The sequence below is a fragment of the Vanellus vanellus genome (genome assembly GCF_965231255.1).
Source record: "Vanellus vanellus genome assembly, chromosome: 4".
In the NCBI taxonomy this organism is placed as follows: domain Eukaryota; kingdom Metazoa; phylum Chordata; class Aves; order Charadriiformes; family Charadriidae; genus Vanellus; species Vanellus vanellus.
In genome coordinates this window covers 13,223,362-13,246,309 of record NC_138909.1, presented here as the reverse complement: position 1 = coordinate 13,246,309, position 22,948 = coordinate 13,223,362, and the positions used below count along the sequence as shown (strand labels likewise).

General features: G+C 50.0%; 1 protein-coding gene across 1 annotated transcript in view; it reads left to right on the top strand.

Annotated features, from left to right (window-relative positions):
• The window catches only part of MAML3 (mastermind like transcriptional coactivator 3), a gene marked incomplete at its 3' end in the record, with an annotated part of 249,137 nt that extends 226,573 nt beyond the window's left edge, over positions 1-22,564 (top strand). The window contains exons 3-5 of the mRNA XM_082482720.1: positions 16,268-16,510; positions 18,154-18,241; positions 21,573-22,564. Of these exons, the coding sequence (XP_082338846.1) occupies positions 16,268-16,510; positions 18,154-18,241; positions 21,573-22,564 (1,323 nt within the window). The remainder of the gene's footprint in view (positions 1-16,267; positions 16,511-18,153; positions 18,242-21,572) is intronic.
• Positions 22,565-22,948: the final 384 nt, after the last annotated feature.

The following is a 22,948-nucleotide window of genomic DNA, read 5'->3' as shown; positions in this document are numbered from 1 at the left end:
TACTGTTGGGAAGTACAGCCTGTGGTTTCACAGAGGCACCGTTTGCCTTTCTTTGTGAAGGGTTTGAGGTATCAGCTTTCTGGACAAAGCCTTTTAATACAGGCAAAGGCTAAAGTAGCTGGAAGGAAGGAGGCAACGCCATATCACTGGGGCTCTCTGTTTTCCTGCCTCACCAGGTGAATACTGGAGGGATGCTCGGGGAGGGCGACCAGGAGAGGAGAGCCCGGCTGGGCTGAAGTTCCCTCTAGAGCAGCCCTGCAAAGGCGATGCTGGGCGCCCTGTGTTTGGGACGGGGCACACACCGAGCTCCCAGCCAGCCCCTGCTTCCCTGAACACCACGGATGCAGCCTGGGGAGCCAGGGGGTGTACGTGGCACCAGTTTCCAAGACGACTGCGCAGTCATACTCAAAATAACTGGGCGTACAAGTCAGGATTTAGTCACTGAAACGTGACCGCCCTGTCTATAACCCAGAGGGTGTGGCAGAAGGAAGCCCGAGCGGAGTTATTTACACCACAAAGATGTATTACAGGAGTTTGCCCAACAGTCTGGTTGGTGCTTCGCTGCAGAAAATGAAACGACATCCGTGTCCAGGGTTCAGACCCGCTCGTGGTCAGGATTGGGAGTTACACTAGCTTAACTCTAGTTTCTCTTGTTCTTTCTGAGGAGCGCACAGCTGGGAGCCATGGATAAGATGTGGTTTTTCCTAGCGACTTCTACAACGGTGAGGATGGACCCGTAGTAGGATGGGGCCAAGGCGATCTCAAGGGAAGCAAGAAAGGGGATGGGATTCTTGCAGCTGCAGAAAGATTGATTCAGGGTTAGAATGAAAGTACATTTCAGGTGCCTATTCATCTGTAGAGGCACAACCAAACTACTCCATTAAAAATCAAGATATTCAGGTTTAGATTTATTTAGATCTAGGCGCTTCTGTATAGTTTCTCTTGTGCTGTTCTGTCTGTCGCTATTCTGCATTGGTTTCTCATTGAGCATTTGAATATAAAAGGTATCGAGGCTGGCTAGGAAAATCTCTAATTGTAGCTTGTTCCCTTTTTCACTATACATTATGAAAAAAAAATGTAGTAAGGAAATGTGAACGTTTGGCTAGAGGAGGTCACCAATAATCTATGCACCTGCCAATCCCATTAGCTCCTTTGGATTTTGCATTGTAAGGGCCTAAAGGAAATATGGCCTAAAAATAGCCGCCCAACTTATGAAAAGGAGTCAGCCAAACCTTCCTTCAGCTGAGCCGCAGCTGCCTGAGCATTTTGAGCCGCGGTAATAGAAAGCTGCAGTATGGAAGCTCTTTCCTTATCTCAAGAGACTTGATTTTACAAAGGATAAAGAATGATGGATGAGAGATCTGCCCTGTTTTCGGTTAAATAACTTCTAATACCACCTAAGAGGAAGCAGAGAGCTTCTGTCATCCCATCAGCACTTTAGATCCGCGCAGAGCACAGCCTTGGTTTGGTGGCTGGGATTCTCAGAGTCACCGGTACTCTGCCACTTACTGTTATTTTTTTCAGGTCAACATGTAGCTTTGCATTGGCACTCTGGGACACCGTCAAATTCACGGTGATGGTAGGGCTAACGGTTATGTTAATGAAGGGCGTCATTCTTTGCAAACAGTTGGGGTTTTTTTTCTTAATAACTTCAACAGGGCTTTTCTGAGGTTTGCATTTTTCTGTTCCAGGTCCTTTTTAAGTTACTGAGATAATGAAATTATAAGGATGAAAGCGGGGGCAGGGGGAATCCAGCTCAAAGCCTGCAAAATAATTGCTGCTTTTTTTTTTTTTTTTTTTTTTTTTTTTTCAAAAAAAGTCTGTAGTCTTCATTCACGTTTAGTGATAGCTCAAACAAGGCACCGCAGTTGAGTGGCAACTGCACCAATTAGCAGTGCTGCTGTTGGTTTGTGAATTGCATGTGAAATGTAGAATTTGTCCAGAAGTGCTAATGCAAATTGCTCAACAAAAATGTGCCCTCTGTGTCAAGTCTTTTCACTTGCTCTGACACACTGATGTCTTCCCAGATTTCTCTGATCGGCAGATCCCTCCTTCAGTTGACAGCTACCAGAGCTCATAACGTAATGGAAATATTTCTTGTTGCCATTAGCCGTGTTTCTGCAAAGAGGGCTACAAGCTACTGCTGGGACCGGTTACTTGCTACACAACGTAATTTTGACTTTTATTTATAGGGTGTTGGACTTCAGATTTCTAGAAATAAATGCTAAAAAGCCCAGTAAGCGGCAAAGATTTTACCTGCACAGAAGTTCAAAGACCTGGTTATCTGTCACGACAGTAATTTGGTCACTTTGCACGTGTTCAGCATCCTCTGTTATTGCATATGGCGATAACCTTTGCGCCTTACCATGTAAGGCAGAGTTACAGTCGCCGTGGGAAATGTAAAACTTAGCATTTCCTGACTTTTTTTTGGCGTAAAATATCTCATCCTGATATTCCATCCTTTAAAAGAAGAAGCAGCGGAGCAAGGGCACGTTGAAATGTCCGTGTTCTCGCATCTACAGACTATAAAATAGCGTAGTTAGCTGCACGCAGGTTTAAGTTGGGTTTGTAACTGCTTGCGCTATGGTGGGTAGCGCCTCTGAGTCATAGTCACAGTTTCGGAGTCCCGTTGTGCCAGGCTCCCTGCAGATGCAGGATGTAAATATATTTCCTTCCCCCCAAATACTTCCAACTTGAGTGTAAGATAACCCAGGGAGACAAACACACCGGGGAGTACAAGGAAACAGGAGAGACTGCTGGACATCGTGGAGACGTCAATTCCCACAAAAGTCTACAAATGGGACTATACTGGGGACAGAGTTCAGGGTCAGATTTGTAGGATTTCGAGAATCTCCTCCCAAAAAATGAAATCCAGCAGGAAAGGAAGCGTGAAGGCACTTCTAGCGAAAATGTAACCTGTGGAAAAGAGTGGGTCTTGATGGGGTGATGGAAAGTCTCAGCAGTTAATGAGGGGTGATGCGTGCGGTGGCTTAGGCAGCAGCTGGATTTGAGAGCAAGGGAGGGGGCTGCAACCCAAAAGAAGGGGGAAGCCGAGAGGGGGTTGCAAAGAGGGAGATGGCACAGTCAAGGTAACAGGCAAAGAAAGTGACCTGGGTGGCAGCACTCTGGCTGTCTGCAGGCAAGGGAAGGTTGCAGCCGTCGGGGTGCGAGGCGATGGGAGCCTGGCCGAGGGACTCGGCAGGGAGCATTGAGGCAAAGATGACAACCAGGTTATGGGCTGAGTGACAGGCAAGCGATGGTGGTGTCCACGGGGACTGAAGAAGCAGGAAGGAGAAGGAGACCTAGGGAGCAGGATGAGAGCCTACTTCGAGCTTAAGCTGACAGATATCCACGAGATGATCCCAGAGGCAGGGTATGAATTTAGTCAGAACAGACGGGAACTGGCTGGGGACAGAGAGGTAGGTCGGTGAGTTGCTGGTGTAGAGAAGGTCCTTGAATGCATACGGAGAGTGAGCTTGCTCGGAGGTAGGAGTGAGAGGGAAAGGGGGCGAGGGATGGGGACGCAGACCCACAGCATGGTGGCAGGTGGGGAGGGTGAGTAGTGATGAACTAGTCCCAGTAACACCGAGCAAGCAACGGAAGGTGTTGAGGTTGAGTAGGAGCCCTGGGAAAGGAGTTCCAGGTTTCCAGAGGAGTGCGGTCAGCAGCGCCGGAAGGAGCTGACAGGCTGTGGCAGCGAGCCTGGCGTAACAGCGCGGAGCTGCGGCCAGACAAAAGATATTAGAGACGCTGTGACACCGGGTTCTGTGAGAGGCGAGGAGTGAAAGCCTGTTTGGAAAAGAATCCGTGTTGGAGATGGAGACTGAATTCAGCCTAAATCATATAAATCATAGGCAGCACACTCGATAAGCTTAGAGATGACAGTGAGAAGAGAGGTCGGGTGAGAGCTGGAGAGTCGCTTGGAGTCAAGGGTTGTTTGGATTTCATTTTATTTTTTTTAAAGCATGCTTGTGCTGTGAGAGGAAGGAGCAAGAGGAGAGCGAGATATAAAGGAGGCAGATGGGAGCAAGAGAGATGAGAAGACAGGACACCGTGAGGTCACCAGGACAAGCAGAAGGGCTGGGGACCACTGATGAGGCCACCGCCTCTGTGGCCAGGAGGGGAGAGCCGGGCAGGACGCGAAGGAAAGCAAGCAGGAGGGAGAGGGAGATCATGTCTTGCTTTGTTAAATCTCTCATGGGGAGAGATCAAGACAATCCTGTGCAAAGACCTGTCTCCAGTGAAGGCAGGAAAAGGCAGGGCTTGAGAAGTCCATCAAAGGCTACAGAAAGGCAGCTGAGATTGCAGCTGTGAGGGCTAGTGAAGCTGGTGAACACGCGTACGCCTTAGGAGGATGGCAGGATAGAAGGAGGCAAAAAAGCATTTATGGTGTGGAGGAAGTAAAAGGAAAAAAAAAAAAAGGAAGTTTAAAGCGTAAGAGATAAGTAATTGTCTCAGAAAAGGTATCAAGGATATCCAGAAAGCCTCAAACGGTGTGAATAAGGGCTCGATCCGCAAAGGAAGCTATGGCTGAGAGATCTGGAAGTCTAGGGGTAGCGTCGGTGCTGCCAAAAGCTGAGCTGAGTTAGGCCTTGCAAAAGAAATTAATTTGATAGTGGAGTTTTCCTTAGCCACATAAATAAAGGAGACCTCAGAGGAGGGTCCATGCAGCGAAGGAAGGGAGGTTCCTCCCTGCAGGGAGGGACCATGCAGCAAAGAGCATGCCAAGGTTAAAGGCAACCTCTAGGCATAGCCCAAATCAGAATGCCTCGTCTCATTTTTCACTAGGGCTAATATAATAAGATTGACTGTCAAAACAAAGGCCAGGTGGCTAATGGAAACACAAAGACCACGTCCAAGGTGGAAGAAGAATCGCAAGAGTTTCGAGTACTGGATCTAGGTAATCTGGGTAGCCTGGATTCAAGGATGTTAAAAGAACGAGCTCGTGAAATCATAGACCCGGTGTGCCATCCCAGCTGCCTCAGCTTATCGGCAGCTAGTTAGTCGAAACCACAGCAAAGATAATACGGTTTTGCTGGGCAGCTGAAGTGGCAGACCCCTTCCCTTGGTCTTGCCGGCTACCTTTTGGAAACATTTGGCTCTCGATTTTAGACTGAAATGCCACCTGCAGAGAGGCTGCACGGGCAAGCGCCCGCAACCAAAAGCAAGAGAGTTATTCCAACTCTCTGAAGTCGGTGTCAGACAGGGGTAGATGATGGAATTTATGCGTGAATTCGTACAGATGACCATTCCTCATAAGCACCGTGCGTCTGCTTTGGCGCTCTTATCAGTCATACTCATCATCTGCCGGAGCCCACCAGAAAACTGAGGTACTGCGTGTGTGTCTTATGGGCATGGAGCAAGAGAGGAGACCTCACTTCACCCGAGTCCTTCTGGTGTGTGATCTTCCTCCCATGAGGACACGATGTGAATGAGCTAGAAAAGAGGAGTATTAAAGGAACAGATGTGCCCTGCCGATCGTTCCCCTTGCAAAGCAAATTGCGCCAGGAATTACCGATAAAGACAACGCAGCTTTGCCGTGAGCACCAGGGACGTGGCATACGCACTCCCTGACCCCTCACCGCGTTTCTGCCAGGCCAGAAGCCAGTGACACTCAGTGACAGTGCAGGGGAGGTCCCTGGAGGCGTGCAGAAAGAGGGCTGCTTTCTGGAGAACCCCAAACCTTTGCTCTAAATTGTTCCTGTGGATTTTTTTTTTTTTTTTTTTGCCTTGGCAGAAGCAACGACATGGGGCAATTGCAGGCTCTTCCCAATTTTTTGAGGTAAGGTGCCTTCTGCGTATGGGAAGGAGAGCATATGGCCCACTGTGTTTATTTCTCAGCCAGGATTCTTTCAGGCTTGGCAAATTACATGCTGCTTGCTGAGGAGCCACGCGAGTGCCAAGTTTGAATCTCTAAAAATGAAAGGGATTTCATTTATCACGACACAGAGAAAAGGATCTGAAAAAAAAAACAACAGAAAAAACCAAAAACACCCCGACCCTTAAGTGTGAAAAATACCTTTTGTTTATGCTCAAACAAAACAACCGAGGGGAAATTTAACAAAATTGCACCTAGAGTAAAACAAACCAAACTCTGCGATTGTCCACAGGAGACTGCAGGCAGCTTCTGCCAGGCGTGAGCTGGAGCCAGGCTCTGTGAAATACCTCAACACCCGGCAAACTCCATGGGGTACGAGGTGATAATGTGGTACAGGCTCGGGCCATTAGAAGGGAAGGGGCTGCCTGGTAATGGGTTAGTGTTTGCTGCTAGAGAGCTCCATTTAGAGCATCTTTTCCTTGTACTTTTGCTTTTTCCAGGCCCCACGTTTTTCCCTGGGTGTGCTAGAAGCTTTTCTTTCTCTTACAGCATTTATTTTTATTGTGACGTTTTTCCCTCTGTTCCCCTTTTTCATTGGCCCTGTGCAACTGTTTGTTTAAACCATTTGCCCGCTTTCATCTTCCATTTTTCTTCTCTCCCCCTTTCCCGGGAGCTCTCTAGCCGTGATTATCCTTACGCTTCACATCAGATTTCCTCCCTCCTGCTTTAGGGTGGGCTCGAATGGGGCACTGATTAAAGCTAAAAACCTTCAGTAGGAGAATTTCTACCAGGCGCCGGCTTCAGGGTCCCGCCACCTCCGTGACATCCCGCTCTTGCTCCGCTCTGCTCCGGGGTATTCGAGAAGATGGGGCCAAGCTGGCACGGAGAGGGCAGTCGCAGCTCCTCTGGAGCGGACTCATTTATACCTTTGGAAGCCCTCAGCTGCGTCTGTGGTGGAAGGCAGCGGGGAAAGGGTGTGGAAAAGCTATTTGTTGCATGGGCCACCGCCTTTTCAACTCTCTCCCTCCCGCCTTTTGGTCCCCGAAGGCTGCTGCCGGCTTTTGGAGCGGTTGGGGCGCGCTGTGGAACGCCATGATGGCACCGGCTTCACGCAGCACTCTTTGAGGGGAGTAATTACAGCCTTCGTAATACGCGTAAAATACAAGGTTGGGCGCTTGGTGTTTCTTCAGATCCTCGCCCTCCTTCCTTGCCCGCGGGCCGGAGCTCGGCCACGGGTGCAGGCGTTGGAGGCCACGGCTGCAGAGAGGGAGCCAAGAGGCCACTTCAGGGCTGGTTTTGTGGCAGCAGCCCTCTCAGACCTCTTGCCCCGAGATGCTGATGCCCGGCGGCTGCTCCTCAAGGAAAGGAGTGCTGCTCCATGCTCCTACGGGGTGGGAGCCCTACGTGGGAGTCACCTCTGAGTAACCGATGCGCCGTGAAACCACACCTGAGTTTGCCTCGTAGGAACTTGTCTGTGCAGCCCTTCCCACTGCCGGTCAAATTAATGGCTTGATTAAACCCCAGTAGTTCACTCCTGCAAGGAAATTATGTAAAATACCGTTTCACTGGAGTGTGAACACCGGCGCAAGAGCCAGGTGAGGCTGCAGAGCGGGAGGAAGCGTGGTGCAGGGGATGGGTGGGAGCATCAGCATCGTCCCCGGCTGCCTTTCAGACCTGCCAGAGGATTCTGTCCCTGCTCAGGTCTCAGCGCCTCCGGGCCAGCTGGTGGCACAGTCACTAGCCCTTGCCACACACAGCGTGTATGGGCACATCCACGGGGACTTGCCCAGGAGCGCAAGGTTCACGTCCCGTAGGTGACCGAGCGGGTAGTAGGTGGTGATAACCATAGCCTTGCCAAGAGACTCTGCTTGAGCCAGGACTCGTAACTCGTTAGAGCAAACAAGAAGAGCTCACCTTAATTTTATACTTCACAACTATTTTCATATTTGTATACTTGTTTCTCCCCCCTTTTTTAAGAGATGTATGTAAGAGGCTATTTCGGGTTTAATTTGGGCTGGTTCACTTTTTCCTCCTAAAAATAATAAGACCCGTAAAAAAAATTGCAATTACAGGGCAACTAGTTATTTGAGATAAACGAACGGTTCTTCCACAGCGCACAAACCCAACCCCTATATCCTGACGCTCTGTACCTTGGAACTAGCCGGTGAAACTCGAGGATAAACAAAACTGAAAAGCAGGAGCGATTTCCCCCTGCAGAAGGTTTCTTTCCTGGGGGAGGGCAGAAAACGCCAGAGCTGTTACTTGTAAAAGAGGAAATGAGCCGGCTTTAATTAGGCTGGTTGAAGTTCAATACCATTCTGTTGAAACGCTGCATTTCTGAATCCCACCGGCGCTGCTGGGGATTTGTGGAATCAAACCACTGTGCTGAAGCAGAAGTGGGCGCTCGGGGTGGCGGGACTTCTGGTGCCAGCCGGTAAAAAAACCACGACCCTTTCTGCCTCGTGGTCTTTGACACAAACTTCTGACGGTCTTTAGCTTTTAAATGGCATTAGGAAAACAGTTGATGGTTTTAGAACCCTTTGTTATCTACTTGGTCACCAGAAATGAAGAAATTAGTCCCTCTGATGAACGAAAAAATACACTTAGAAGTAATAGTCTGGCAGAGCCTGTTTGTTCTGTGGAAAGAATAAACTGTATGGAAAACACAGGGAGGAGAGATGCGGGCGAAGGGAGGTGAAAGGAAAACAAATTGGCTGCATGCAGAGGTCTGCTGTCAAACGTCAGAGGGATCTTGTTGGCTCAGATACTCTCTGAAAGACCATGGCAACCGGGGGCCCGGGGAGAGCGGAGGGGTCTGTAGCCCCTCCCGGAGACTGGATGACAGAGGGAATAGGTGAAGCAATCTGCGCTGCACAGTGTAAACCGGCATATTCGGCCCCTTCGTCCTGTACGCCGGCTCTTTCAAGGGAAAATAAAACAAAAAAAAAACCCAAACCCAACAGTCTGAAATGACTGGATTTGCAATTCCCGTAGTGTGTCAGATGGTACCATTCTGCGAAAGGTGGCTTTGCTTTGGGCAGCCTGCTTTAGAGAGAGAGATTAAGATCCCTGCCAGATCCAATAAGTAACAATATTACCAGGAATTTCGTAGAAATATTTCGGGAGGGGGGGAATATAGGAATGTGCTTTCAGGCTGCTCTGAAAATACCGGGTAGAGATGATGTTTTACTGTGACATAGTATATGGAACCGGAGTAGTACTTTTGGTCCCAGTAATAGATTGGAGACCCCCCCTTTTTTTAACATATACACTTTTTTAACATAACAGGCACGCGTGCAGTACCCAAGAGCCCCACGATAAAGGCGTAGTGCCTTGTCAGGTTAGCACCAGCCTGGTGCCGGAGGGCCAGTTGCCCCTGCGGGTGCCCAGGGAGCCGCAGCTCAGAGCCGTGCGGGGCTAAGGGCACATGGCGCTGTTCCATCTTGTGCATCGCAGCCCGTTCAATCGCACCACTAAGTTGTGTTTACCCAGAAAGGCTGTCATCCTTGAAGACATCAAAACGTGGAGATCTGCCATTTCTGACGGGTAATGAAATCATAGTGTAGAAATCTGATTCTTCTTACTGATTTGAATCTGTCTTCAGCTTCCAGCCCTCGTAGCTGGTTTTGCGTTCTTCACCAGATGAAAGAGCTCTCTAAAGGATTTCTTCCCTCGTGAAGGCATTTTTATATGCCATGGTCAAAGCATCTCTCAGTTTTCTTTGTGGTAAGCTAAAGGGATTGAGCCCTTTAAGTCACTCACTGGCAGACACTTTCTCCCTCAAATCATTTCTGTGTCTTCTTTTTCTGCGCTGACTCTAAAATGTAGACGTCTGATTGTATACATTTGCCTAGTATCGTTCTTCTAATGCAGTATGCAGGATAAGCCACCTCCTGGCTTCTATTTGCTCGTCCGCTCTTTGTATATTCAGGGATTGCATTAGTTCACATCCCACAGAACGTCACAGCAGGCTCACGTCTGATTGTCCGTTTTGCACATTCCGACCCTGCTTTCAAGCCTCTGCTTCCCTCAGCTTTCCGGGAAACGTTTTTTTTTTCCCAGATGTGGAGTACCCATCCTCCGTCCGTTTCTGCCAGCAGTTGCCTGGATCGGCCTCCTTTTCCCTGGGGTCCCGTTCTGCTCCCCTGGCTTTCAGCAGAAGCAGGGCTGGCTCACCATGTCCAAGGGTCGTCAGGCCCTACACAGAGGGACGATGAGTAGGCTCGGCCGGTCCCTGCCTGGGCTTACCTGCACCCGGCTGCTCTCGGGGCATCAGCTGGTGGTTGTTCTGCTTGTTCTGAAGCAAATTCCATGATTGCTTTTAGCTGTAGTTGGGAAATTGAATGCCATACAGAAGGAAAAAATCACTGCATGGTAAGAGGCATATAAGATTTGAGACAAAAAGGGAAACACATTTTCCACTCCCCTTTGTTCTCTTTTTAAAGTCACTTATGTTTACTGTGCGCAACTGCGCATATATGCGCACACATCACCTCTGAACTCCTGCAGGGGGTCCCCTCACTCCGGTAGTTCCCTGGAAATACGCTGGGAGGACAAGGGATTTATCCTCCTGTAGCTTAACCAAGGATCAGATTATCCACAGAGGGCGACTCCCATGTAGGCGTTAACTAAGAGCCGGATCCCTACAAAAGTTCAGTTGCTCTGCAACTATACAAACCTGTCCCGACATGTTATGCTGACCGTTTGGAAATTGTGGCTCTTTTTTTTGGCTCCGCGAACGGCAGCTCGGCTCTTTCAATACCTGGGGGCCAAAGCACTCGATTCCGTCCCTGGTCAGCTTTAAAAGCGGGTGGCTGAGGCTGGAGGGGTCCCGGCAGGGTCCCTGGGGGGATTAGCCGGGGCCAACGCGTGCGTTTGAACTCGCTCTGCGGCACGGCCGAGTCAGGGGAAGGGGCTTTGGCGCCGTCTCCCATCACGTAACCGTCCACTTGGCTTCGCCTGCCCCTCGGTGAGGACGTCGTGGCGGGGCTGCAGCTTCCCTGTACCTGACTGGAGTGCGTCTAATTCTGCACGAGCCCTCGTTATCAGGAGAGAGCTGTTTGCAGCCTGCGAGTAGCACACAGTGGCTTTGAGTGTTGGTGAAAATAGCCAGAGTGAAAAATCAAAAAGTCACGCTGTACCATCTTCCCAGATGTAACCGGCTGATGAGAGACAGGATGTGTTTCCCGTTCCAGGACACCCTGTCACCCTTTTCAGGGGCTACGTGCCTACACCCATACAGGGCACCCAAGTATGCATGTGCCCATGCGTGGAGCTGGGTTGTCCCTTTGCTTCTGCGGATCCCCGGGGATCCCTGCGGAGCGGTGGCAGCCTGAGTCAGCGGGTGAGTCAGGCTGTGGGCACGGGCCGCTGGGTACCAGTGCCGTCAGCTGCAGAGGTGATGTGCAGCCAGGAGGGTGTCTGGCGAGTGAAGAGGCAGCGGTGGAGAAAGGAAAACGCAGAGGCAGGGCAGAGGGAATAGGGAGAACCGGACGGCAGGGAATGAGGAGGAGGAGGTGTAGGGGAAGGAAGGCTCAGGGCGCAGTAGGAGGACGAGGCAGCTGGCAGGCAGCGCGGGAGCAAAGAGCGATGTCGGTGAAGCTTGCGGTAGTTTGGTTTTGGCACTCTGTAACTGTGTAAGCGCTGCACTTAGCCTGAGTCGCTCGATTGTGCTCAGCTCCTGTGGCGACACTGCTTGTGGGCTTGGGGCGGGCATGGTTTGTCAGAGGCAGCCGCGTAGAGCCCAGTGTTTCATCACCACCTCCCAGCCGCACGCGCATACCCCCCAGCCCACTTCCAGGTTTCACCTCCGTGCTGGACCTCCAGTGTGCGCACACCCGTGGCTGGGTAGCTGAAGCCACCCAGAAGCCCACGTGGCCCCGCACCGCTGCCAGGACCGGGCAGGGCTGTACAACCCCCATCAGAGGTTATCACCATCAGTGCCGGGCTGCAGAGATGCTCTTGCTAGAGAGCTCTGCTCCCAGGCGCCAGGGAGCATTTTCCTGCCTGTAGAGACCTTTTGCCTGGGCTGTGCTCTGGTTTGTGGGACACATAACCCAGGGCTGCTCCTGGTGATGTCAGCAGGGCCTTTCATCATAGGTTGGGAAGAGCTTTGTCCAAAAAAAATGGAAAGGAGAAGAAATATTCCGGGCGGGAGGGTGGTGTTCCAGCTTGATGGAGAAGGCCTGGCTTTAAGCCTGTCATTAAAACTGGAAACAGGAAGTTTTCACTATGAGTAGGTAAACCCTTATACCTTGAAATGGCAAATGGAAGTAACACCTTTGTGCTGCTAATTTTTGTATTTCCTCCAGCTGCTGCACAGCGCACAGGGCTCATGTCAGCTGGTGGGGCTCCTTTCAAAGCTTTCTTCCTTTTTAAACTCTGGAATTAACTTACAACGTAATATGGTACAGAATACAGTGCCTTCTGCGGCATTACCGTGGGGTGAGTGTGTCCCTCCGCGGTACCAGTGCGTGAGTAAGAGCCAGGACAGTAGTTCTGTAACAGGGTTGTTTTGAAGGCGATTCAGGGAGGACTTGGGCTGCAGCACCAAAGGCAGCTGTGCATGGAGGCTCAGCGGAGGATGCTCCAAGTGATGTCACTTCACAGCATGCCCTCTGGCTCCTGGGTTCCCCCTCCCTTTCCCCCTTTTTCTTTTTTCCTTGTAGTGGCTGCAGCAAAGGCTCCATTATTTGGCAGCGTGGCATTGCTTTTGTCTATAAATGGAAGCAGTTGGCCCGTCTCCCAGTATAACACAAGATAGTCCTGTGCATCGGTTATGCAATCTGTAACGTGATGACTTCATCAGAAGTAGGGGGAGGGCCAGGGGAGTAGTAGGAAAAAGCCTTTACCCTCAGCTCTGCTTGAGACAGCTGAGGTCCGTGTCCCCCCCAAAGCAACGGGGTGGGTGGAAGGGCTTGGGTGCAAGAGCAGCTATGGGGTGGTTAGCGGGTGCGTTTCCCTCACCCTGGCTTGGGGAAGCCCCAGCATCTGCCGCAGCCCTCGCCCTGACCCTGCTGCAGGCAGGGACCACGCTTGACCAGGTTGTGAAGTGCAGCATGAGACAGGAACCCGGGGAGAAGCGGAAAGTGGAGCGGGGAGGGAACTTTCAAACCAGGGCAGATGTTAAAAAGAGAGAGAAGCTAAATATCGGAGAGCTGCCTTGCAGCAGGGAGCCCTTCAGGGAATATCTGTGCAAAGTAGAGATGTGGACAAATTGTATTTTCTTGTTATTTCCTCAGAAGGGTCCTTGAAAACCTGACCTTCATGCAGAAAGGCTGATCCTAATTTCTCAGGCTACACTCAAGCATTGGTTTTAACCCTTTCACTGCCTGGGTTGGGGTGGGTGTCATAAGATTACTTTTCCATACGTTCCAAATCACCCAGTAATTGACATAACTCAAACCATCAACGAAGCAGATGAATCTAAACCTCACCCTGGAAAGCTTTGCACAAAGGATCCTAACGTGATACAGGTCCTTTCTATCGAGTCGGTGTTTTTGAATGAGTACCCATCTCTATAAAACAATTTAAAGAGGTTCCAACCAGCAAACGTTAAGGCGGGTCCTGTAAAGCAAGCAGCACTCTGCAGCACTTACTCTGGCTTGCTTAGCCCCGCAGAGGTGAAGAGCACCTACAAGCCAGTAGGTGCTAGTGGCTTTCCCAACGCTTGATAGAAGGTGGTCCTGCCCTGCGGAGCAGCTCTTGCACAGGTTTTTGTCTTATGGGAAGCCAGCCTGAGCTAACCACAGCGTTACTCCTTTTTTCCTCACCAGGCAGTCCTGGTGCGTCCCAGGCTGGGGTGTGGAGAACGGGGTGCGGGACGGTGAGGGCAGGCAGCCCAGTGGCGGGTGTAAGGGGTGCCGAGGCAGGGCAGAGCGTGAAGAGGCAGTCCTGCAGCGAGGGGTGCCAGATCTTGGGGCTCGGGGTCTGCCACGCTGGCTGCGAGCGTGACCCAGGGCAAGTCCCTGCTGCGGTTCCTCCTCCGGGACACAGAGCAGTGCTGCCCTGTCGCAGGGGTGACACATGGGGTGGGGGGGGGTGGGGGGGGGGCGAGGTGCTCAAGTGCGATCATGTGGAAGGTAGGTGGGAGAGAAGAGAAAATCCTTAGGCTCTTTTACAACAAGGAGTACCTGGAATAAAGACTGGGGAAACAGTGCTGTAGCTGCTGCTTTGTAACCAAACCCCCAAATTCTCTGGAGCCCCCAACATAAGAAAGACATGGACCTGTTGGAGCAGGTCCAGAGGAGGGCCACAAAGATGATCCGAGGGCTGGAGCACCTCTCCTGTGAGGAGAGGCTGAGAGAGTTGGGGTTGTTCAGCCTGGAAAAGAGAAGGCTCCGGGGAGACCTTATAGCAGCCTTCCAGTACCTAAAGGGGGCCTACAAGAAAGATGGGGAGTTTTTACAAGGGCATGTAGTGATAGGACGAGGGGGAATGGCTTCAAAGTGGAAGAGGGGAGATCTGGATTAGATGTTAGGAAGAAAATTTTTGCTTTGAGGGTAGTGAGGCACTGGCACAGGTTGCCCAGAGGAGCTGTGGATGCCCCATCCCTGGAGGTGTTCAAGGCCAGGCTGGATGGGGCTTGGAGCAACCTGGTCTGGTGGGAGGTGTCCCTGCCTATGGCAGGGGGGTTGGAACTTGATGATCTTCAAGGACCCTTCCAACCTAAACCATTCCATGATTCTATGAATTTTTATTTTTTTTTTTTAATTGGGCCCTAGCTGGTGCTGAGGGACACAGTTTAGTGGTGGTTTTGGCAGTGTTAGGTTGATAGTTGAACTCGATGATCTTAAAGATCCCTTCCAACCTAAGACAATTCTACGATTCTGTGATCTGTCTTCGAGCACGGTGGTGCCGCAGGGAGGCACCGGGTTGTTTGAAGCTTCGTTTTCCCCTGGCAGCGGGAGAGCCTCCCGCCGCCGCGCTGCTGATTGCTCCCGGGGGGGTCCGAGGGACCCCCCCCCCCGCTCCGGGGCCGCTCTGGGTACCACCGCAGACATCCTCCCACACCCCCCCGCGAACTCTCCCCGCCGCCCCACGTTCGCTCCCTCCCTGCCTGCAGGAGAAGGGGGGGTCCCGTCGCCCCCCGGCCCCCCTCTCCCGCAGCGGGGAGCGGTCGGTCCCGCCGGGCCGTGCCGTGCCGGTGTCCCGCCGGGTGGCGGGCGGCCAGCGACACCTGCCGGTGGCCGCGGCCTCCCCGGGCAGGACCGGAGGAGCCGGGGTAGGGGGGGGACCCGGGGCTGGGGTAAAAGCCCCGGGAGAGCGGCGGGATGCTGGGAGCGCTCCCTCGCAGCCCCCCGGCTGGTGGCTGGTGGGGGACCGGCGGAGAGAGGAGGGGGTGAGATTTATTCCCCGGTCTTCCATCGCTTCGTTTTCCCAGGGCTAAACGGCACCAAATTGGATGGGAAACATTAAAGAGAAAGCGGGTGGTTTTAGGAGAAAGGTGTCTGTGGCATCACGTGCTCTGCATCCTTCCAGCTACACGCGTTTGGTCCTACGGAGACAGGCTGGGAGAGCTGGGATTGTTCTGTCTGGAGAAGAGAAGGCTCCGGGGAGACTTTATATCCCCTTCCAGTACCTAAAGGGGGCCTACAAGAAGGATGGGGAGGGACTCTTTATCAGGGAGTGTAGTGATAGTACCAAGGGGTAATGGTTTTAAGCTGCAAGAGGGTCGATTTAGACTAGATATCCAGAAGAAATTCTTTAGTGTGAGGGTGGTGAGGCACTGGAACAGGTTGCCCAGAGAAGCTGTGGATGCCCTATCCCTGGAGGCGTTCAAGACCAGGCTGGATGGGGCTTGGAGCAACCTGGTCTGGTGGGAGGTGTCCCTGCCCATGGCAGGGGGGTTGGAACTCGATGATCTTCAAGGACCCTTCCAACCTAAACATTCCATGATTCATTGCTGCAGGGTGGATATCTTAAGCAAACACATTATGTGGTTTAATCCTGAGATTCTAGTGCAATACAGGCGGAATGAATGCTGCCAGCTCCCCCTATTCGTTGTGCGCGCCTAAAACCTTGTCTCCTCAGTCCAAAGGACTGTGTGAAATTGCCGTTCTGGAGAAAGGGAAATGGAGAGAAAAGATATTTCTTGTCTCCGTGGTGAGGGAGGAAAACTTTGGAAAAACATGACTCTGAAGTTACATATCCTGAATGAAAATAAATCTAATACACAGCTTTAGTATTTTATTATTAATGAATTGTGAAGTGCTCTTGCTTTATCTGAGGGGGCTTTGAACTCCAGGAGAGAAGAGGAACCTGCCACCTGCTCCCTGTGGGGAACAGCCCATGGCTCACTCACAAGCCACGAGCATCTTTCCAAGGACTCTTACTTTCTTCAAGCTCCAGTCTTCACCCACAGACTCAATGTTTCTTGGTAATGAGCCATAATTTCCCTTGCCTATGGAGCACCCCGAGTAACGAGGCTTTCTCTCTCTCTTTGCACAGGAGCAGCATCAAGTGGGATTATCTCGGACCACAGGGCCTATGCAGCCTTCTGTCCCACCGGGCTCCAGCAGCGTGGTCACAGGCACAAGCTCTGGGGGTCCATTCCTGGGAAACCAACCTCAAGCGGCCATCATGAAGCAGATGCTGATTGAGCAGAGAGCCCAGCTCCACGTAATAGAGCAGCAGAAACAACAGTTTCTAAGAGAGCAAAGGCAGCAGCAGCAGCAGATCCTAGCGGAGCAGGTACAGTATCTGTTCATCTCAGGTGCTGCAGTACGTGTTGGTACCAGAGCATGAGCACTGGAGAGAGTGCAACACCAGTCCTTCCTTCTACAATTGGGAATTCACTCTTTGTCGCTTATATCATGGTATTTCAGCAATGGTTATCAAAGAAGAGGCCTCTGTCTCAGTCCTGCCATTAGCTTGGCAAATATTACCCACTTTCCTAGCGGTGGGCTTGACAGACACATGGATTATAGACATTGGAAAAGTTAGTTCTTAACCTGGTATCTTATGGTGCGTTTACTCCATTGCTGGTCCTCTCCCCTACCTCTGACTATGGTCTTGCACTGGCAAAAGTTAAATACAGCTGTGCAGTGACCTGGGACAAAGAATTGATGTAGGTTAAAAGTAGCCTAGCAAAGAAAAAATTTAGTATTTACCCTGATCAATTCCTTAATCTGGTTTATCACGTAGTGGTACGAGCAACTGTGTTAGTGCAAGGGAGAGGCAGCATCAAGGGAGGAAGCAGAAACTGAAGCAGGAGAACGGTAAAACCGCCTCTCGCAGTGGCGGTGGGGAACTGCTGCACCGGAGCCTGGAGCCGGTGCTGGTACTTTCAGTCTAGGGAAAAGATGACTGAGGGGGGATCTTATCAATACTTATAAATCCTTAAAGGGGGGTGCCAGGAGGATGGGAACAGTCTTTTTTCAGTGGTGCCCGGTGATAGGACAAGAGGTAACGGGCACAAACTTGAACATAGGAAGTTCCATCTAAACATGAGGAGGGACTTCTTTACTTTGAGGGTGGCAGAGCACTGGCACAGGCTGCCCAGAGAGGTGGGGGAGTCTCCCACTCTGGAGACATTCAAAACCCACCTGGACGCCGTCCTGTGCAACCTGCTGTAGGTGACCCTGCTCTGGCAGGGGGGTTGGACTAGATGATCTCTAGAGGTCCCTTCCAACCCTGACCGTTCTGTGATCCTGTGAAACACACTCTCTGTTTTTATTACTAGCCCTTGATTCTGTTTTAGATGCACGAGTGTTCATAGCAAGTAACCCCAGAGGAGCTGGGCTGGTGGGCTGGATCAAGGGAGGGAGGCGTTTTGCAATCGCTTGCTCCCCAAATGTCATTCGCTGAAGCACAAGAGGAAACGTGCCTTAGTAGCCGTTGCATTTTGGCTAGAGAATGGTCCCAGGCCGCAGCGCTGCGGGGTGGATGCAGTACTCCTCGCAGCCCAGTGCTTTGAGTGCAGAGGTGGAGGGAAGTCTTGTGCCAGGACCGCAAACCTCTAGACCTTGGCAGGGCTGGGGGCAGCTGCAGTTTCCCTCAGCCCTTAGGTAAGCCAAGTTATCTCGTATCCCTCCCTCTCCTTTCAGCCTGAAGATGGTTAAGTTCGCACTGCAGAGGTCGAGATGAAGTGGTTGTGAGTAAGGAGAGATGATGTTAGCCTCAGTGCTTATTCCTTTTTGAACCGAAAGGAGTCCACGTGCTGAGTGCTCTCAGGAGGACTCTTCAAATGACTCCGCTTGTCTCTCCAGAACAGCTTGCTAGATAAGAAACGCTGCAGTTCTGCTGCAGCGCTTTTGCCACCAGCCCCTTTCTCAGCTCACTGATTAATTAATCATCTTCTTCTCTTCTGCTTTCTTTCCCTCATTCATTTTCAGCAGTTGCAGCAGCAGTCACATTTGCCTCGGCAGCATCTGCAGCAGCAGCGGAGCCCGTATCCGGTGCAACAGGTCAATCAGTTCCAAGGTAAAAGTCAAATTCTTTTTCCTATATTGAGTCAACGTATGCCCCTGCAGTGGGCACGTGAAAGTTCATGCGTTTTGTGAAGACCAGGGTTTAAACAGTGTGCCAGAATAGGAAGTCGGGCAGTTGCACACCCCGCATATTTTACCAAAGGGGAACACCCAGCTTTGCGTATTTAGTTAAGTTTCTAATTTCCTTTCTGCTCCCCTTAGCAAAAGCTGCGTTTTTTATTTGACATTTGTTTTGCCTCTGTGACATCTGGATTCTATCGTTTTATCTTATTTGCCTCCACTGTCATTATGCTTTTTTTTTTCCAGCTAGTGTCTCTCACTGCATCTTGGTTTTACTCCTCTTCATTCCCCACTTTATCTAATTTGATGAGCAGGGAATTTCAGAGAGGTCATCTTCATCTGAAGAAGTGTCTGATAAATGTCAGGTGTGGGAAACAGTGAAATATGTGAGACAAAAATGGATATTTTTTTAGTGTTCTCAAAAAAACCCAAGTGTTATTTCAATGTGCTCACAGGTAACTGAAGAATGTAAGGACAATCATTTTGGCTTAGGAAAAGAAGTTAGTTCTGAGCTAAAAAGCATCAGCTGAATGTCTTCACTAACCATGGATTCTAAATAGACATGAAATGAAGGTGCACTTGTCCTATATATTCATGATAGTGTCATGTAGCTGCAACAGCAAACCAGGGAGGCAAGCATATTGCAGGTCTCGTACGCGGGAGGGGAACAGACAGTCAAATCGTCTGCTGGTATCTATCAGGGTGGCTCTTTCTATAGTCGCCTGCTCATTCTTATCTCAGGCAGCATAAATTCTATATGAACTGAATTTTTTCCCAATAATTCATTTGCAAAAATCAAAATATATGTGTGTGCACCGCCACATGTAAAATCTTTCTCCATTAATGCTTTTTTGAAACCTTGCCTTCATACGTGTTATTTAAAAGAAATGCAGAAGAGAGTTTAGGCTAATCTGACAGAGCAAGGAATTAATTTTCATCGATGAGCTAATTTAAATATAAGTATTTCACCATTTTTCCTATTTAGTCACAAGAATGTAATCAAGTGCAGTAGGTTATGTGTAAGGGAGACCAGAAGGTGGCCCAAAATCTTAAGATCTGCTGAATCTCTCTTTTAACTACTTCTTGTCTGAACTCTTGCCTCTTAACGAGCACAGTAGTTCACAAAAGTCATATGTGAACCACTTGCTGGTAGTGTCTCCTTTGGAGGCTTTCAACTGCCGTTTTCAAATAAAAAAAAAAGCTAAAGATGCATTAAATTTTATCGTTATCGGTACACTTAAGCACTTGCTGGAACCATAGCAAAAAGAGACGGCTTCTAATCATGGAAGAAGGAGGTGATCTAAATCAAGAAAATTCGAGGAGACCCCAGTGCCGATCATTAAGAAACCAGTTTAATTGATAACATAGATAAAGTAGAAGCTGCCACTACATTTGCCCTGTGCAAGTGAGATCCAGATGGTCTCTCTTCATGCTGCAAAATGTTTCATTTATCTGCATGTTGGAGAGTTAAGCTAAAAGCATCCTCCAGAAGCTTATCCTGCTGCAGCAAAATGGAGACGTAGCCATCCTATGCATCATGTGTGCGAAACGACAGGGATGACGCTTCCTTTATTCATACCTGTCACGGAAACCAAGCCAACGTAAATAAGAGGGCCCGATATTCTTTATTCTCTACAGATGCTCAGGTGTGTTGTCTGCCACCGAGGCACAACATGGAGGGCTGATTTAAGAACATTCTGATTTTGTTGTACAGTTTATGACTCTTAAAGCAACCGTTTTATATTTATGTCTTGCGCTTAATAATGTTTCAGCTGGGAGTAACTGTGTGCCCCATACTCTTGGAGCTTTACCTGCAGAGTATTTTATTTAGTTCGGTATGGTAGTGACTCAAAACCACAATGAACTCATGGCGTAATCAGAGCTACGGTAATTGTTTTTAAATAAAGGTAGTAAATACAGAAGCATATTGGCTTCCCAGAAATCAATAGCTCCCCCCACCCCTGAAAGGAAGACAGAAGCATGGTTCAGTTACCTGCCACGGTATGGAATTTAACAAGGTTAGGATTTTCTGGTTTCCCATCACTGGCCTAAGGTGGAGTAAAATGTGCTTATAATATCGATTCACTAATACACTCTCCCTGCTTTAAATGTCCACAAAAAACAATTTTTCTTCTTTCCATAGACTTAATCAGTAACAATGATATAGAAAATCCATTCATTTATGCCTCCTGAGCTATTAAAAAATTGATTGGCCTTCTGAGCCTGACATTTCCATTTTCAAGGCTTACTTTTGAAAGACAATGGAGATATTTAAAAGAGAGCTTGGAATGGTAAACTGAAGTTCAGCTGCTTTGCTGCCATTGAAGGCGGCCAGTGGAAGCTTTCTCATTTGCTTGCTAGAAGCTGAATTAGGCTTCTCTGAAGAAGATAAGTGCTACTGAACCACACTGCGGTTGCAACCGTGAAGTCTTAGGGACTAATTTTTTTTTCCATGGAGGAGGGTGCCCATTGTCGCTGATCCCAGGGGGAAAAAAGTACACACAAAAAGAAAGACTCACATTGACTTTTGAAAGGGGACTTTGACTCCCAGGTCGCTTCTAAAAATTTCATTCCTGGTCCCAGCGAAGTAAGAGAAAGGTATTTTGGCCTTGCAGGTCCCATGGTTTTGTAGCTTAGCTACCTCAGTATGTTATTATCAGGGAGGCAACCACGGCTGTAATCATGCATCGCGCATGCAACAGTGTTGCCTCGATTCTTCAAGAACCTAAAGCCATGAATTCCTTTGGGTACACATCCCAAAATTTTCATAATTGAGAATTACTTAGTGAGTAAATCATTGGCCTTTTGACCTTAGCAGCCTCATTTTAGGCCTTAAGGGAAATTAGGCTGCTCGTCTGCATCGATGGTATTCTCTGCTGAATGGTGTCCCGCTTCGCCAATCGAATACATAACACGATCAGCAATTCCTGTTTAGGGTAACGCTCGAGCTGTATTGACTCTCACCTTCAAGGAGAGGGGACTTGGTGGGTCAGGACAGAGGCTGCAGCGTGAGGGAGGTGGGGAACACAGTCTCTGAAGTGCAGCTAACATTGGGCAGCAAACACCTCTGCCAAGATTGGGTAACCTTCTGGCTCTCGGCTGACCTTCACGTGAAACAATAATCTATTTGCTCAGAAAGCACAGCAATCTGAAATCCCACTGTGATGCAGAAGGCTCCTACAGATTCTCTCTTGTGCAAAGATGTGTTAATTAAGATTTACGGGACTGTGCTTTTTTCTTACCTTCTTCCCTTTTTGGTGTAGGTTCTCCCCAGGATATAGCAGCCGTGAGAAACCAAGCAGCACTCCAGAGCATGAGGACATCCCGAATGATGGCCCAGAGCGCAAGTATGATGGCAATGGGTCCTTCCCAGAACCCCAGCACACTGCCCACGACCGCAGGCCAGTCAGACATGGGCATGGCTCCTTACAGCAACGCCTCTTCCAGCCAGCCAGGAATGTACAGTATGAGCACAGGGATGAGCCAAATGTTGCAGCACCCAAACCAAAGTGGCATGAACATGGCACATAATGCCGGCCAGGGAACGAGGCAGCCTGCCTCTGGACAAGCAGTGGGAATGGTTGGCAATTTTGGTCAAAACATGCTGGTAAACTCTGCTCTTTCCCAGCATCAGCAGCAGATGAAAGGACCTGTGGGCCAGGTCTTACCCCGGCCACAAGCACCACGACTTCAAAACCTGATGGGGACTGTCCCTCAAGGAACACAAAACTGGCAGCAGCGAGGCTTACAAGGTCTACCTGGAAGGACTAGCAGTGAAATGGGGCCCTTCAATAATGGCACAACGTACCCGATGCAGTCTGGGCAGCCACGGCTGTCCAAGCAACATTTCCCGCAGGGGCTTAATCAGACAGTTGTGGACACGAGCGGAACAGTAAGACCCCTGAACCCAGCGATGGGAAGACAGTTGCTGCAACCACTACCTGGGCAACAAGGAGCCAGCCAGGCCCGGCCAATGGTGATGCCTGCAATAAGCCAAGGGGTCCCCGCAATGTCTGGCTTTAGTCAGCCTCCGACGCAGCAAATTCCAGGTGGTAACTTTGCTCAGAGCAGCCAAGGCCAGGCCTATGAGCGGAATCCCACTCAGGACATGTCTTACAACTACAGTAGTGATGGAGCAGGGGGGTCATTCTCCAGCTTAGCAGAGGGTGCAGACCTTGTGGACTCCATCATTAAGAGCGGACCAGGGGATGAGTGGATACAAGAACTTGATGAGTTGTTTGGAAACCCCCAGTGAATGGGCTTGTATAGTCTGGAGCTTTGGTTGTTACGTTTGAAAAAAAGAAAAGAGAGAGTTGGATGTTGTCCCCATCCTTGGATTGTTGGGTTTTTTGTTTGAATTGGTTTGGATTGGGGTTATTTTGTTTCCTTTTGTTTTTGATCGTGCAAACTGAGCTGATCTGTAGCCAACTTTGGAAGATTCAGGGGACGATGAAAACATCGGCATCCCAAGACTTCCACCAAGCAATCTCCGTTGCATGGCAGCACCCGCTGTGTGTGGAGGCAGGGGCAGGATGGGGAAACTGGAAAAGCCAGGTGATGCCTCTGGTTGGGAAAGTTTGGTCTTTCCCTACTGAAACGAGGCTTCATTGCACAGTGGTATGGGGGTGGTCCTGTTATC